This window comes from Silurus meridionalis, chromosome 4 (genome assembly GCF_014805685.1).
Source record: "Silurus meridionalis isolate SWU-2019-XX chromosome 4, ASM1480568v1, whole genome shotgun sequence".
In the NCBI taxonomy this organism is placed as follows: Eukaryota; Metazoa; Chordata; class Actinopteri; order Siluriformes; family Siluridae; genus Silurus; species Silurus meridionalis.
The window spans coordinates 6785633-6800989 of NC_060887.1; the positions used below are offsets into that span (position 1 = coordinate 6785633).

Below are 15357 nucleotides of genomic sequence, written 5' to 3' on the forward strand. Positions count from 1 at the left end.
TGCAGTGAACTGATGGTGAAACACTGATGGTAAGATCAGATCATTTTAGTGAATCTTGTTCCTCAAAATAAACAAATCTGTTTTTAAATCATTTCGTTCCTCTGATCAGAAATAAAAATAAAACGTGACATTTCCACTAAGCAGATCACAAAAACGTCTAGATACACCAACGTTAACTAGTTCCTCTGCATGTGAAATTCTACAGGACGTCTTTGGATGCATTAGCATGAAATGTACACGTCATGAAGCTTAATGAAGATTCTTTCCATGGGTTGGAATATGTGGAAGATCTCCTGAGCACTAAAACCCTATCAAACACTTTCAGAATAAATTGACTCCACAAATCACTTTACATGCACAATCCAAACATCTAGTGGAACATCTTCCCAGAAGAGTGGAGGTTATTGTAACAGTAAATGGGGATTAATTATACTGTAGAATGCAATGTTCTGAAAAAACATATCGTCAGATGTCCACAAGCTTTCATCTATTGAGGGTGTATGTTCCTAATAAGGCACCAGAGGCTCAACAGTCTGGCGGGATCTATAGCAACATTAAGGAGAAACCATTCCTCGAGGCTTTGCAGGAATACAAATCAAACCCTCAATCTCTTGGGTCTCTTGGTCCTGGACAATCCAGCTACATCCTACACCAGGCTCTACAGTACAGGCACCAGAATATCATCCAGAATGAAGAAGTTTGGCCACATGGGGGCAAAGAGAGTGAAGGAGATCTGGACTAAAGTGTTGGAGCTACTAGAAGGCTGGATATCAGGTATACCTGGAACTTACAGGCATCTTGGAATCTTACAGACAAATGGGTGCCACAATGTGAAAAATGTGAGAAGATCAGATGGAACCTTCAGGGGTAAAAAGTAACAAGAGCCTCAGAGAGTCCTACTAGTCTATGGATATCATGCAAGAACAATAAGCACTGATGGTGAGACAAGAAAAGTCCAGGACATCAATACTTAATCCAGAAAAAAGTAAAAGGGACACTGTGTGTGTGTGTGTGTGTGTGTGTGTGTGTGTGTGTACATCAGGAAGATGCCATCTTTGGGTGAACCACTACGAGAGTGCCTCAGGCAGCAGAAGACACAGGGGGGGTGGAGAAGCTTCAAGACAGACTACCAGCTGACATCATGAAAGCCCAGCAGGGTCTAGAAAAGTCCAACATAAAGTACAGCACCAAATCCATAAAGGACAGGTTCTATCACAGACCACAGGACCTCCATGGCAGGTTGACCAAAGCCAACCTTTAAAGTGAGCAATAGAGCACCAAGAAGTTGACAAGATCTAATGGAACACACCACAGGTTTTGAGAAACTGCAGGTTCCAGACTGACAAGTGGATTCTGGATAACCAACCAGATATAATGGTGCTTGACAGAAAGGAGAGATCATCAGGAAGATTGAGAAGAACCAGAGTCCAAAGGACCAAATGGAAGAGATGTGCAAGGTGAAGTATGACCCCCAAAAATGAAGAGCAGATTCTGAGGTTTCTGTTGAGAAGGTTGCAGCAGTGACCTTCCTTTTCCTCCCAAATTCTTTCAGCTTTAACTTGCTATTTTGGAGTATTTTGAGCTACTAGCAACAGTCACATGATCCTGAATTCCTTAAACTCGTCCAATGAGAGCAGAAGGATGGACTCTTTATACTCGTTACACAATTTACTTACAGGAAGGTAGAAATTGTTGTTCTCCAGGTGAGCGACCGGACGCCCGTCAGGTGGAAGAAGCGTTTCGTTGGATATATTATACGCTGGGAGATGATGGGTCTGGTTGTCCTGGAGAAAGAACTGAAAAGAGAAAAAATCCAAAGACGTCAGATACAATTGACTCCCAGTTTAGTTCAGAACCACCATCAAAGTCTTTTTCTACACTTTTTATATTTCTACATTGATATCAGATTTAAAGGTCGCAGATGAGCTCTGGTCTCCATGGACTACAGCGCCCACAGTCACCAAGCTGCTAATTGAGTGCAGATATTCCTCATCACAACACACTCTGGGTGATTATTTGCTCAGTTTCACTAACACTACTAAAGTGTTCTTTACTATATTTTCTAGTCTTGTTTAAGGATGTTGAGAGAACCAAGAACAGAGGCTTTCCATTGCGTCCACTCTACTGATCGATTAGCACCAGCAGATCCATTTCATCCTTCGCTTCACTTTTCCTGATTGTATAAACGACAGCGATTTGTATTTAAACCCATTAAAAGTGTAAAATACTATGTGATGTTTAAACCAGAGCACAGACTCACCATGTTGAAGATAGCCATGACCAGGATGAGGGTGGTGGTTGCCATGGTCACAGTGAGACGGGGCCACGGCTTGTTTGCAATGATGACGGACGATCGGAGAATCCAGAGCCATGAAGCGGATGCTGTTTTACTGAAATGCTAAACAGAATATAAACATGAACATATACACATTTTCTTTTTTCTTAAAGTCTCCAGTTTAACTTTGAGCCAAACAGAACACCATAAAGAACTTCCAAAGTACACATTTAATTACCAGACGAATCAAATCCCCCCAAAATATTGTTTTGTTTTTTTACATTTTCTTTCTCTTTCATTTTGAAAAACTCCTGCAGGTGTCGACCTCGAGGAAATCGCCCCTGAGGTCAATGCCGACACGGCGTTAGGCTTTCAAGCGTGAAAAAATACAGACGGCAGAAAAACAAATCCAGTGCCATATTTCAAGCCTGATTGGGACATTGTCAAGTCTGGCGTTTTAATTGTTGTTGTTGAGCCAAACTGAGAAATATATATTTTATATACTGGAAGAGCAGAGCTGATAAATAAATATTATATATATATATATATACACAGTGAGGAAAATAAGTATTTGAACACCCTGCTATTTTACAAGTTTTCCACTTAGAAATCATGAAGGGGTCTGAAATTGTCATCGTAGGTGCATGTCCACTGTGAGAGACATAATCTAAAAAAAAAAAATCCAGAAATCACAATATATGATTTTTAAACTATTTATTTGTATGATACAGCTGCAAATAAGTATTTGAACACCTGTCTATCAGCTAGAATTCTGACCCTCAAAGACCTGTTAGTCTGCCTTTAAAATGTCCACCTCCACTACATTTATTATCCTAAATTAGATGCACCTGTTTGAGGTCGTTAGCTGCATAAAGACACCTGTCCACCCCATACAATCAGTAAGAATCCAACTACTAACATGGCCAAGACCAAAGAGCTGTCCAAAGACACTAGAGACAAAATTGTACACCTCCACAAGGCTGGAAAGGGCTACGGGAAATTGCCAAGCAGCTTGGTGAAAAAGGTCCACTGTTGGAGCAATCATTAGAAAATGGAAGAAGCTAAACATGACTGTCAATCTCCTCGGACTGGGGCTCCATGCAAGATCTCACCGTGGGGTCTCAATGATAATAAGGAAGGTGAGAAATCAGCCCAGAACTACATGGGAGGAACTGACCTGAAAAGAGCTGGGACCACCGTTTCCAAGGTTACTGTTGGTAATACACTAAGATGTCATGGTTTGAAATCATGCATGGCACGGAAGGTTCCCCTGCTTAAACCAGCACATGTCCAGGCACGCCTTAAGTTTGCCAATGACCATTTGGATGATCCAGAGGAGTCATGGGAGAAAGTCATGTGGTCAGATGAGACCAAAATAGATCTTTTGGGTCATAATTCCACTAAACGTGTTTGGAGGAAGAAGAATGATGAGTACCATCCCAAGAACACCATCCCTACTGTGAAGCATGGGGTGGTAGCATCATGCTTTGGGGTGTTTTTCTGCACATGGGACAGGGCGACTGCACTGTATTAAGGAGAGGATGACCGGGGCCATGTATTGCGAGATTTTGGGAACAACCTCCTTCCCTCAGTTAGAGCATTGAAGATGGGTCGAGGCTGGGTCTTCCAACATGACAATGACCAAGCACACAGCCAGGATAACCAAGGAGTGGCTCTGTAAGAAGCATATCAAGGTTCTGGCGTGGCCTAGCCAGTCTCCAGACCTAAACCCAATAGAGAATCTTTGAGGAGCTCAAACTCCGTGTTTCTCAGCGACAGGCCAGAAACCTGACTGATCTAGAGAAGATCTGTGTGGAGGTGGGCCAAAATCCCTCCTGCAGTGTGTGCAAACCTGGTGAAAAACTACAGGAAACGTTTGACCTCTGTAATTGCAAACAAAGGCTACTGTACCAAATATTAACATTGACTTTCTCAGGTGTTCAAATACTTATTTGCAGCTGTATCATACAAATAAATAGTTGAAAAATCATACATTGTGATTTTTTGGATTTTTTTTTTTTTAGATTATGTCTCTCGCAGTGGACATGCACCTACGATGACAATTTCAGACCCCTCCATGATTTCTAAGTGGGAGAACTTGCAAAATAGCAGAGTGTTCAAATACTTATTTTCCTCACTGTATATATATATAATCAATCAAACAGAGAAGAAAACTGAAACCCCTCCTGGACTGGAAGGATGTAGCTGAGGTTGAGGAACTGTTAAACATTTACTGCTAATAAAAATCTTATGGCTGTGCATCATTTCCTTCCCGGATCAAATCTGTGTTAATAAACTCTTACCAGGAGATGTCCGATGAAGCAAATGAGCAGAATCATGGAGAGGATGAGGAACGCGATCCCGAACGAGATTCCCAAAACGGCAGTCCTGCAATTCATCACAAAACATTTCAGCATTAAATCAAATCGTTTACAAGGCAGAAAATCGCCAAGCAAGGGTCAGCTGTGAGACTGTGAAGAATTCTCCGTGCTTCTATATGAGAAGTTTATTGTTTTTCCATGGAACTGTAAGATGGTAAGATGGAAGATCTACCTTTTGAAGGATTCTTTCTACATTTCTACACAAGTTCATGTCACTTTACGGCTCTAATGTGTTTTTAATGAATTAACGTGTGATATTTAATACCACAGACTTGTTCTGAAACTAAGAAGACTCACTTTGGCAAAACGAGGATCTGAACGATGAAGATGCAGAAGAAGATCAGGCAGGCGCAGGTGACGTAGTACTTGAAAGCGGGCAAAGTCGTAGCTCGGTACTGTGAGAAGGAAAACAGGGAGCATTGATGAGAAATTTAAACGCTTTAAAATACACAAATAAACACAATCATTATAACAGGATTGGAAGCGAACCTCCTTTTCTAGGGTTTTGTTGTGAAAGAACAGTGATATTCTTTGAATGTCCTCCGATTTCAGCCACTGCCTGAAGGACAAGAAAACAGAGTTAGAATCAAAATATTTACATTAATAAAGGTATCAGAAAAATGCTATAAGATGAGAACGAGAAGATAATATAAGAATTGGAAGATAAGATGAGAATGAGAAGATGAGATGAGAAGATAAGATGAGGATGAGAAGATGAGAATGAGAAGATAAGATGAGAATGAGAAGACAAAATGAGAATGAGAAGCTAAGATGAGAACGAGAAGATAAGATGAGAACGAGAAGATAAGATGAGGATGAGAAGATGAGAATGAGAAGATAAGATGAGAATGAGAAGACAAAATGAGAATGAGAAGATAAGATGAGGATGAGAAGATGAGAATGAGAAGATGAGATGAGAAGATAAGATGAGAAGATAAGATGAGAACGAGAAGATGTGAAGATAAGATGAGAAGATAAGATGAGAACGAGAAGATGAGAACAAGAAGATAAGATGAGAATGAGAAGATAAGATGAGAATGCTTTCAAAGGAAGAAGTGTTAAATGAACAGAAGAGAAATCCAAATCATATCAGTATTCAGTGTGACTACCCTCTGCCTGCAAAACAGCTTCCATTCTTCTACACTTGCACAGTTTTTTTTTTTTTTTTGAAGGAACTCAGCAGGTAGGTAGTACCAATCATCTTGGAGATCTAATGTTGAGATCAGGACTCTGTGAAGGCCAAAACTTCCCTTCTAGGTGTCTATGCTGAAAATAGTTGGCTGTGTGTTTGCGCTCATTGTGCTGCTGCAGAATAAATTCGGGACCAATCAGATGCCTCCCTGATGGTCCTGCACAATAGAGATGATGGATCTGCCTGAACTTCTCAGCATTGAGGACACCATTAATCCTGCCCACATATCCAACTCCATCTGCATAAAAGCAACTCCAAACCTGCAGGAAAACATCCACCACCGTGCTTCACTGGCTCCTGCAGACACTTATTGTGCTGCTCTCCAGACTTTCAGCAAACATCCTGCCTCCTGCTGCAGCAGATGTTTCAGATTAAGGCTCACCAGTCCAGTGAACCTGCTGCCATTTTTCTGCCCCCAGTTCCTCAGTTTTCTTGCAGAGTTAATTCTCTAAGCCTTGTTTCCACATTGGAGATTTGGCCCGAGTCCCACTGAAGTGAAGTGAGCATTATGCGTCTTTAATCTGCGTCATTAAGTTTCCTTGACCAACCACTGTGTCTACACACCTCAACATCGCCAGTTTCTTTGTGCTCCTATTAGCTGGAACAGCACATCTTCTGCTTCAAGATCTTTGCCTGGGAAAGACAATGCTGATGCAGTGGGACAACCTTGTGTCAGTCTCACCATGGTGTAGAACCAGTACATGAAGATGTCTTTGACAACCTCACCTTAGTAACGGAGTTTGGCTCCTCGCCCAATTTGAAACTTGTACACATGTTTCTGTTTAACTTCATGATCAACCTACAGATATAACTGATGATCAGTCTCAGCTGCTTGGAGAATCAGAACTCGCCTACAAAACCCCTAATTTTGCGGGACGTTCCAAAGTGTGCGTGCGTGTGGACTGAAATCCAGAAGGTGGTCACACCAAGAACCGACTTCTTTCAGATTTTCTTTGGTCCATTTACTTTACATTTTATAGACTGATAAAAAAATGTCTAATATACATTTTTGATGAACACCTTATATTTGTTTGTTTGTAAAATGCAAGGAACGTAAGGAACGACCTACTTTTGGGAGTTGATCCCGTCGAAGGTTCGAATCATGCGTTCGTTCAGCTCCTCCTCGAATCTCTTCTTCTGAGATTTCGTTCTGTGGAGAAACAAAACAATTTTCCAGCTGAATTCAGCTGAACGTGATGCTATGGAAGCTCAATTTGAAACCTCACTGGTCATCATTCGGAGATGCACCAAATGCCAGAGATCCATTAGGAGCTTTAAAAGCCAATAAAATCGATTCTAAATGAAACACTATAATGATGAGTGAAAAACAGAATACAGCCCCCCACTCTCTATGGGGGTCTTTCATCTGATTAGTGCAGAACCATGGTGCAGAAGAGCAAACTGAACTGCTTTCAAAAACACTTCCTACCTTTCCGAGCGCCTCTGGAACTGATACTGACCCAGTGGAACATCCTAGAAGAATGTCATCAAATATGATTAGTACAGTGTGGAAAATGTTTCTTTCACCTGTGTAGTGGTGCATGTTAGCAATCAATTTCATTCAGCTCATTATCCATTCATAATTACGAGCGAGTTGAAGGTCACCCAGATGTGGCGTTACTCACAGAGGTGTTAATCTTGCCGTTCTCGTTGGTCATGCTGTCCCGGTGGTGCAGGTTGGCGAACGGCTTGGCGGCCCCCCAGGACTCCAGGTAGCGGGTCATCCGGACCGACGCTCTCATCTTGGCACCGTCCAGCGTGTGTCGGGGTCTGTAGTGGTGCTGAGGACTCCTCCTCTCGGCCTGCACAACCAATCAGACGTTCGGTTTTCACAGTTACGCAGACACCCTCATCCAGAGTGACTTACATTTAATTCCTACTCTACTGTACCTTTGGGTTGATTACCAGGTAGGTCACTACCCCGTGCTCTTTTAGATAAGGGTCTCGCTCCTGGCCGTAGCCATCCTCCACTTTATATGCCCCGTTGAGGTGCTCCAGAGTGACCGAGGTGATGTGAACACGTCTGGAGCAAACAAAGAGAAAGAAATCTGCTAGCTCTTGTAAACCTTGATATGGATTTATAGTCACAATGAAACAGAGCATCCAAACCAACCCTGGTACACCGCCAGCCTCCATGTGATTGGCCAGAGTCACGTCATGTGACCAGACGTCGTATTGCCACTTCTGGAGGCCGATGACGCCACAGAGGACGTTGCCCGAGTGAACCCCGACTCGCATGTTGATGTCTACGCCGGTGGCGTCTCGCACTTTTCTAAAGAAGAACACACACACACGCACAAGTATGCAAAACAGGTTTCGTAATTAGTTTGCGACATATTCCAGGATCAGTGTGTGTGTGTGTGTGTGTGTGTGTGTGTTGTGAAGCAATGAGCACAAGCACATGTTTGTGAGTCTCGTTGCCTTCAGGAGAAATTGAAGCCTTGACACAGTAACCCTCCTGAGAGAGAAGATCAGTGCACTGAGAAATGCTTTGCCCAGAAGTGTTTCTTACCACACACCACTTGCAAAAGGTCATGAGTAAAAAAACATAAAATACACACACCAGCATTTATATATACTACAAATCTCATTAAACACATCGCTGGATCTCGGTGTTGAATGTTTGTAACTGGATTTCTGAACTGGAGGTGGGAATCTGTGTTAGTTTGTTCCAGGAGATACCCCATTAATCCTATCCGAAAGTGAAGAAGTCCATGCCACGCGCTTCACAGCCGCCGTCCGCAGGCTTTTCTTTAAACCGCGATAAAAGGATTTACTTCAAAGGGATCCTTCTGAAAGCATTACTGAGAAGAACAACTAATGGAATGGAAAAACAGGAGCGGGAACCGACGAGTGCTTCTCAAAATGTCAGTGGAGTTTTGGACACACTTCCACTTTGTACTTCAAGGACCGAATCACTTAATAACGCTAAAGTGGAAATGCCTGGATGTCCAAATAAATAAATAAATAAATCATTGTGTTTTAACAGAAATCCTTCTTTTTTTTTTTTTATAGAAACTTTATGGACAAAAGTATTGTAAAAGCCGTCTTTGGAATTTTTTTCTGTATGAAGATCTGCTTTCCTTGGGTTGGAAGATGTAGAAGATCTGCTCTAAATCCTATTGAACACCTTTGGGATGAATGTGAACTCTGACTGCACCCCAGGAACCTCCTCACCTTCTCATCTACATCACTACCTGACTTTATCAACACCCTCCATCTTCCCAGAAGAGTGAAGGAAATTATTAGACTAAATGTGGATTCGGACGTTTAAAATGCAGGTAATCTTATGGTCAGGTGTCCATAAATGTTTGTGTATGAAGTGTAAATAATCACGGTCTAACCAAAACAGATGATGCTTCTTTTCTTTCTTTTGAATGCGGTCCAGTTTGGATGTTCTGGTTCGCAATAAAACCACATGATTTCTTCACTAGTGGACTTGTTGCTCACGTTCTCCTTTGACCAGTTATGTGTTTTCCTCCACAGTGTCTCAATTGCTTTTTGTGCTATCAGCAGTTAAACCCTCGGAATGAGTGCCAACAATTATGTCATGCTGCGCCTCTGGAGCACAGGAGGTTAAGGGCCTTTCTCAAGAGCCCCTAGAGGGGCGGATTGGCGATACCGGTGGGGGCTTGAACCCCTGACCTTTCCGATCATGATAGTGTATAAATCAAACCATGAACCAATTCTTACATTCTTCAGCACATGATTTTTATACAGTTAGCTTTCAAAGCTCCAGTACAAACCCAAAGTGTCCTCCAACAACCATGACACCGTGTTTCATCAGAAATATTTGGGAAAAAAAGGCGTGAGAACAGTTTGAGAAGCTCCATTCCATTCAGGAGACGAGCTCCGAGCAGCATGAGCTAGCGTGAACAGAACGTTAGCGAAATACCGTCTAAACGTCATTTATAATGTCATGATTCTGGCACAGCTGTTGCTGAATCTTTCGAGCGCCGCAGCAGTCAGTATTATAAAAAGTGTTTTTTCCTGATGAGTAATGAAATTGTAAGTGTATGAGCTAGCATGAACTCAGCAGCTCCAACGCTGACTAGCGCAAGGGCTAGTCATCATATTATTCTTATTTGAAATTGTTTATATTGGGTTGATTTGAAAAGTCTCATGCTGACAGGATTCGTCTGCAATCCTGACACTTTATACCCTCACATCTAACCTTTGCTTTCTTCACTTGAAGGTTTTTGTAGCTGTTCTTTAGACTTGTTTACACTCCATGGATGATGAGACTTTCTGCTTTTATCGTCCTAAACTATGGAATTCACATACTGAAATGTTTCTGTGGTGATTTCTAAATGAATTATACTCATAGGACTGTGTTTTCTGTAAAGTGGCTGGAGAAGGTATGTTATATGGATAAAAATGTCACATGACTTTTCCATCCATATGTGGTTCCTCCTCTGTGGAAGCTCACAATTGTTCAGGAGCATGAAATTTCCATTTCACTTGGACCTGTTCCAGCATATGTCCCACGTTAACAAATAAAAATGTATATATAGAAATATCTCACAGATGTTACTTACTTGATGGCCTCACACATGTCCAGGCCCATCTTCACACAGTTTTTGGCATGGTTATGTAAAGACTCCGGGAGGCCGGACACACAGTAATAACAGTCCCCAAGAATCTTAATCCTCATACATTCATTTTCCTGCATAAAATATAAATAAGAAAAAAAGAATAAATCAGATAAACTCCAACATGTCCCGTCGTGTTGATGTACGTCACGCTGTTCCGAGACAGAACGAGAACATTAGGGAATAAAATGGAGCATGACTCATTTCAGGGCATCTGATTTACTACCATCTCCCTCTGAGTCTTACCTTCGCGATCTGATCGAATTTGCCAAAAAGCTCGTTGAGCATGTGGACGAGTTCTCCAGGAGAGCAGTCGCTGGCCAAACGAGTGAAGCCAACGATATCAGCGTACAAAATACTGCAAGGGAAGCGATTTTCATCAGACAAACTCCAAACAGAGGGACGATGAAGACTGAGATTATTATTAAGACCTGTGTTTATTTTCTTTGCGGTAGGATATTTTGCTGAGTCGAGCGTTTATATTTATAGTGCATTATTAATAAAAAAAAAAAAAAGATCTGCCAGGACAATGAGCTGAATATCAGAGCGCGTTCACACCGTGTAAATATCCAATCAGAAGTGTGCAGATTTGAAGACTAATACAGGATTATTGAGTTACACAAAGAACAAAAAAGATTTTCTTCATGTGTAAAAATATATATGGAGTATTGTTGTCCCGATTGTAGGAAATTAAGATGAAGAAAAAAAAAGTCGTTGCAACAGCAATAACCTGCTTTGTGGCACAAGTTCCTCTCCAGTTCCTCTTAGTTTAGACCTGAATGGTTTCCTTCCTTCCTGTTTCTTTGCCAACCACCAATAACACAATAATCCTGGAGAAACATCTCTTAGACCTGCGTCTAAGACCTTCATATAAAACACTAAGTCCACAGTGGAATCCAGATTTGGTATCAAGGCAGTTTGGAGAAACTTGCAATAAGAACCAAGAGAAGATCAGATTGGCCTCTGGATTAGAAAATTTCCATCAGCATTGGATCATTTACATGGTGACCATTAAATTGAAGGCTGTAAAGAAGGTACCAGAGCCACCAAGCATCCATGGTTGGGTTCTTGAGCAAGCTTCAGGCTTCTCACCTTCTGAACTGTAATCTGTGGGCCGTCAAATAATCCATAATCACTTGTAAAACTGATGGAATCTGGTTTGAGAAACACGACCTGAATAAAATCTTGAGCCTTTATTGTTTTGTCGACAGGATGTTCAAGAAACAGTTTCTTTTTATAGCAGCGCACCAAATCGAACAAATCTGAATCACACATCTGCCGCCAATTAGCGTAATCAGGAGCGCTAGATTCCCGTTCACACTCCGCAGGAAGTAACGCCAGCGCTCGTGTATTACGCCGCATAATTCGCTTTTCTTCCGAAGCCTGAGCAACAATACACACACACCTCAACAGCTGGAGGGGAAAAAAGATGCGATTACACCGAGAGCACTGGATTCAAACGAGAACTTTTACACCTTCTCACGTTTCAGCGTCACCGCTAACGTTAGCAGGAGTTCAGAAATAGCATGCGGTTCATCAGAGTTTCTTTATTCCAGTGCAAATTGAGTCAGTCTGCAACTTCTTGGTGGAGTCATTAACATTCAGTGTGAGAGCAACGTCTGAAAAATTCATCTCTGCTTCAGGGCAGAGTGTGTGTGTGTGTGTGTGTGTGTGTGTGTGTGTTACAGAAAGAGCACCTGACGTTGGTGTGTCTCTGCACGTATAAGTTGTGAAAGTTGTTGGTGTTCTCCGCCTGCCCGAAGTTTGGTCCCTGGAGCCGTTGGATGATCTCGGCCTTCATGACTCGAGCGATGTGAGCAGGAAGCAGTGACAGCAGCAGACGCTCCTAAACATATAAACCACACCGTCGCATCTTCTCACCACCTGCATTCTAAATACCGCCTTCACTTTTAAACATCTGACCATAAGGTGAAAAACATCCCGTTCCACATTTAATCCCCATTTGCTTAAAGCTCCACTCCTCTGAGATGATGTTCCACTAGATTTGGTGAAGATTTGAGATCATTCAGCCACAATAGTGTTAGTCAGGTAGTGATGTAGGTGAGGTTAGGAGGCCTTTGGCTTTGCTCCAAAGACGTCCCAGACAATCTGTGGAAGAACCACATATGGCTGGAAAAGTAGGTGTTCCAATTCTCACTTTTTTGTAATGCAGAATTCACATTCCACAGTCTAAAAATAGAAACGGCACCAAATCATCTCTCAGCTCGGACTACAGAGGGAAAAAATGAAGCTCTGGAAGCCCTTTCACAGAAATGATCGCACTTCATCATGGAAGCAGCTGAATCAATGAAGCAGTCCTTTTGCATATGTTTGTGTGTGTGTGTGTGTGTGTGTTTTGGTAAAGAGGCTTTCCATCAAATCTGATTTCCACGTTCCAGGTGATTAACTTGTGATTAGGTGAATTTAATACGAAGCTGTAAATGAAGCTCATCTGATATCACGCTGCTGCCAATCAACTGTTTTTCACGACGGATGAAGAAGATGCTCAAGTTGAAGTTCTGCGTTATATAGATATATTTTCTCACCACTTGGGGTTGATTTCCTATTAAACAGTCGTGTGTAAAATCAGCCAATCAGGACTGTTCACTTACATCTAACAGACACTTGAATGGGAAGAGATACACTGTGTTGGCAAAAGTATTGGGACGCCCGATGTTTTTCAATTCAGTTTGTTTTGCAGAGCATTTTTACCAGTGGCCCGAGTCTGAACGCAGGTTTGCACGGAAAAAGAGGTTGGTCCTTATAATTGTTAGTCCCTAATGAGCAAGCGAATGACTGTCTCTAATGACTGTGGTAAGAAGAACCTCTCTGAGACCTGAGGAAGGAACCTTGAGAGGAACCAGACCTAAAAAGTGTGGCACTAAATCTTCATTCATTACAGTTCCATCACTGTGGTCCTGAGCACATTGCAGTCCAAATCCATCATCAGTGTTTTTTTTTTTTTGCTCAATAACTTCATGGATCTTGGAATATTTCTCTCAGCCATATGTTGAATGCACACAATTGTCTTTGGATGCAGGAAATTTTGCCTTTACTTGAACTAGAAGATCCAAACCTGTTCCAGTACATGGGTTGTAGTGGAAGATGATCTGCTATAGATCTCCATCCTCCACTAGAGTGGATGTTATTCCTCCTCTTGGACTCTGATATTCAAAAAACACATCCCACACTTATGGTCAATTTTCGACATATTTTTTATCCCTATAGTTTATAATAATCCACAGATTAGTAAAAGCAGCAATCAGACCATCAAATCAAAGTGTCAGGCACTGGCAGGATGTTTCTGGTCCAGCTAACATCTGGCTGTTTGACCTTTTACACAGAATGCAGCTGGAAGGCAGCCATATTTAATCAATGTCAGCCTCAGACGATTGCAAAAAGCACCAGCCAGAATCATCTTTCCCAACGTCTAGCCGGTTTTCAGCTTCCACAAAGAACGCGAGATTGTTTATATCCTGATCAAAGCCTTGTGTTCACTTTGTCCCAGATTCGGGTTGATATTCACCCAGGGGAAAGCTACTCGCGTTCAGAGTCAGGTTCTGCAGCTGCTCAAGAAAGATTTTCTCACCGAAGTTCAAATGACCTGCATGTAGCTCCTGACTCAGAGGTTGCCAGATTGTTTTCTGAGTAGATAAGATTCCCTAACATTCAATGTCACCGTGGTGGTCCTCCAGGGACCTGGTGAGTCACAAGCCAAGCACATTCTATAAATACTTAATTTTATTCTGTAATTATCTTTCATATAGATTCACCATGAAGATCTGATCTACACAGGGTTGGAAGATGTGAAAGATCTCCTGCTCTAGAGCGCTACTGAACACCCTTGTGGTTAAACATGAATGCTGACTGCACCCCAGGCAAACATCACAATTATAATGATTATAATTTCTATATAGATTCTATAGCAGGAGATCGTCCACATCTTCCAACCCATGGAAAGCAGATCTTCATGGTGCACAGGTGAGGGCAAAAATTTCATGCATCCAAAGACGTCTGATACAATTGTGTACCGTTTGGTGAAGAACCAAATACGGCTGGAACAGTGGGTGTCCAAATACTTTTGCCCAAACAGTGTAGATTACATGAAGGACAAATAAGAGGCACCTGGCGACATTGTTCCGTTTCATGGAGTATTCGTTTCCGTTCCTGTTCCACATGGTCTGGAGGTTCTTATAAAATGTTAACGATGTCTAATACGAGCTCGAGGTTCTCCACAGCTCACACGGTTTACTCCTTTTGAGTCTTGTTCATACATCGGTGTAGATACGGAGAATCGAAGCTGAAAGAATTCATTTTCCTCTTACGTTATTAGACTGAGGAGTTGCTTTAAAGCCTTGGGCTTCTTCTCCACACTAATGCCGGCTATGGGATGAAAAGGTCCACACAGTCCAGGATACACAGAGGCTTTTCCTGCTGAATAAATCTTCACAAATCTCCACAAAATTTGGTGAAACATCATCCCAGAAGAGTGGAGCTTATTATAAGAGCAGAAGGGAGCAAATCAGATTTATTCTTAAATTTAGTTTTGCCCACAAACCTGTTGTCGCTTCTCAAACTCCAGCTTGATGGGAAGCTTGATGCAGTTGCAGGTGTCGTGGTAGGTCTGCTTGAGCGCGAGCTCCATCAGGTGTTTGTGGTACGCTCCGGCCATGTTCCCGCAGATGAAAATGATGACGTTGGCCATAATCTAGGGAGAGAAACAGAAACGAACATGAAATCAGAGGAAACATTCAGTTCCCTGGAAACTATTTTACTTTAAAAACATGAAAACAGATTCAAACGGCCCAAAAAGTTTACGTTGTAGTTTCTATCCAATCAGATTTCAGCCATGACATCATGTGTTGCCGGGGTCAAGTATCGATTTACCTCGTGCTTTCACGACAGGCTTCCTATAGC

At 42.0% G+C, this 15357-nt stretch overlaps 1 protein-coding gene across 5 annotated transcripts in view; it reads right to left on the reverse strand.

Moving 5' to 3' along the window:
• Positions 1 to 15357, reverse strand: part of adcy2a (adenylate cyclase 2a) — a 71436-nt gene that overhangs the window by 6072 nt on the left and 50007 nt on the right. For all 5 annotated transcript variants that reach the window (XM_046847509.1, XM_046847510.1, XM_046847507.1 and 2 more), the window contains 14 exons: positions 14999 to 15148; positions 12138 to 12286; positions 10687 to 10798; positions 10387 to 10514; positions 7962 to 8120; positions 7739 to 7871; positions 7474 to 7650; positions 7278 to 7321; positions 6918 to 6998; positions 5146 to 5215; positions 4954 to 5051; positions 4579 to 4663; positions 2261 to 2398; positions 1677 to 1796 (listed from right to left, as the gene is read on the reverse strand). In XM_046847509.1, the coding sequence (XP_046703465.1) occupies positions 1677 to 1796; positions 2261 to 2398; positions 4579 to 4663; positions 4954 to 5051; positions 5146 to 5215; positions 6918 to 6998; positions 7278 to 7321; positions 7474 to 7650; positions 7739 to 7871; positions 7962 to 8120; positions 10387 to 10514; positions 10687 to 10798; positions 12138 to 12286; positions 14999 to 15148 (1644 nt within the window). The remainder of the gene's footprint in view (positions 1 to 1676; positions 1797 to 2260; positions 2399 to 4578; positions 4664 to 4953; positions 5052 to 5145; positions 5216 to 6917; positions 6999 to 7277; positions 7322 to 7473; positions 7651 to 7738; positions 7872 to 7961; positions 8121 to 10386; positions 10515 to 10686; positions 10799 to 12137; positions 12287 to 14998; positions 15149 to 15357) is intronic.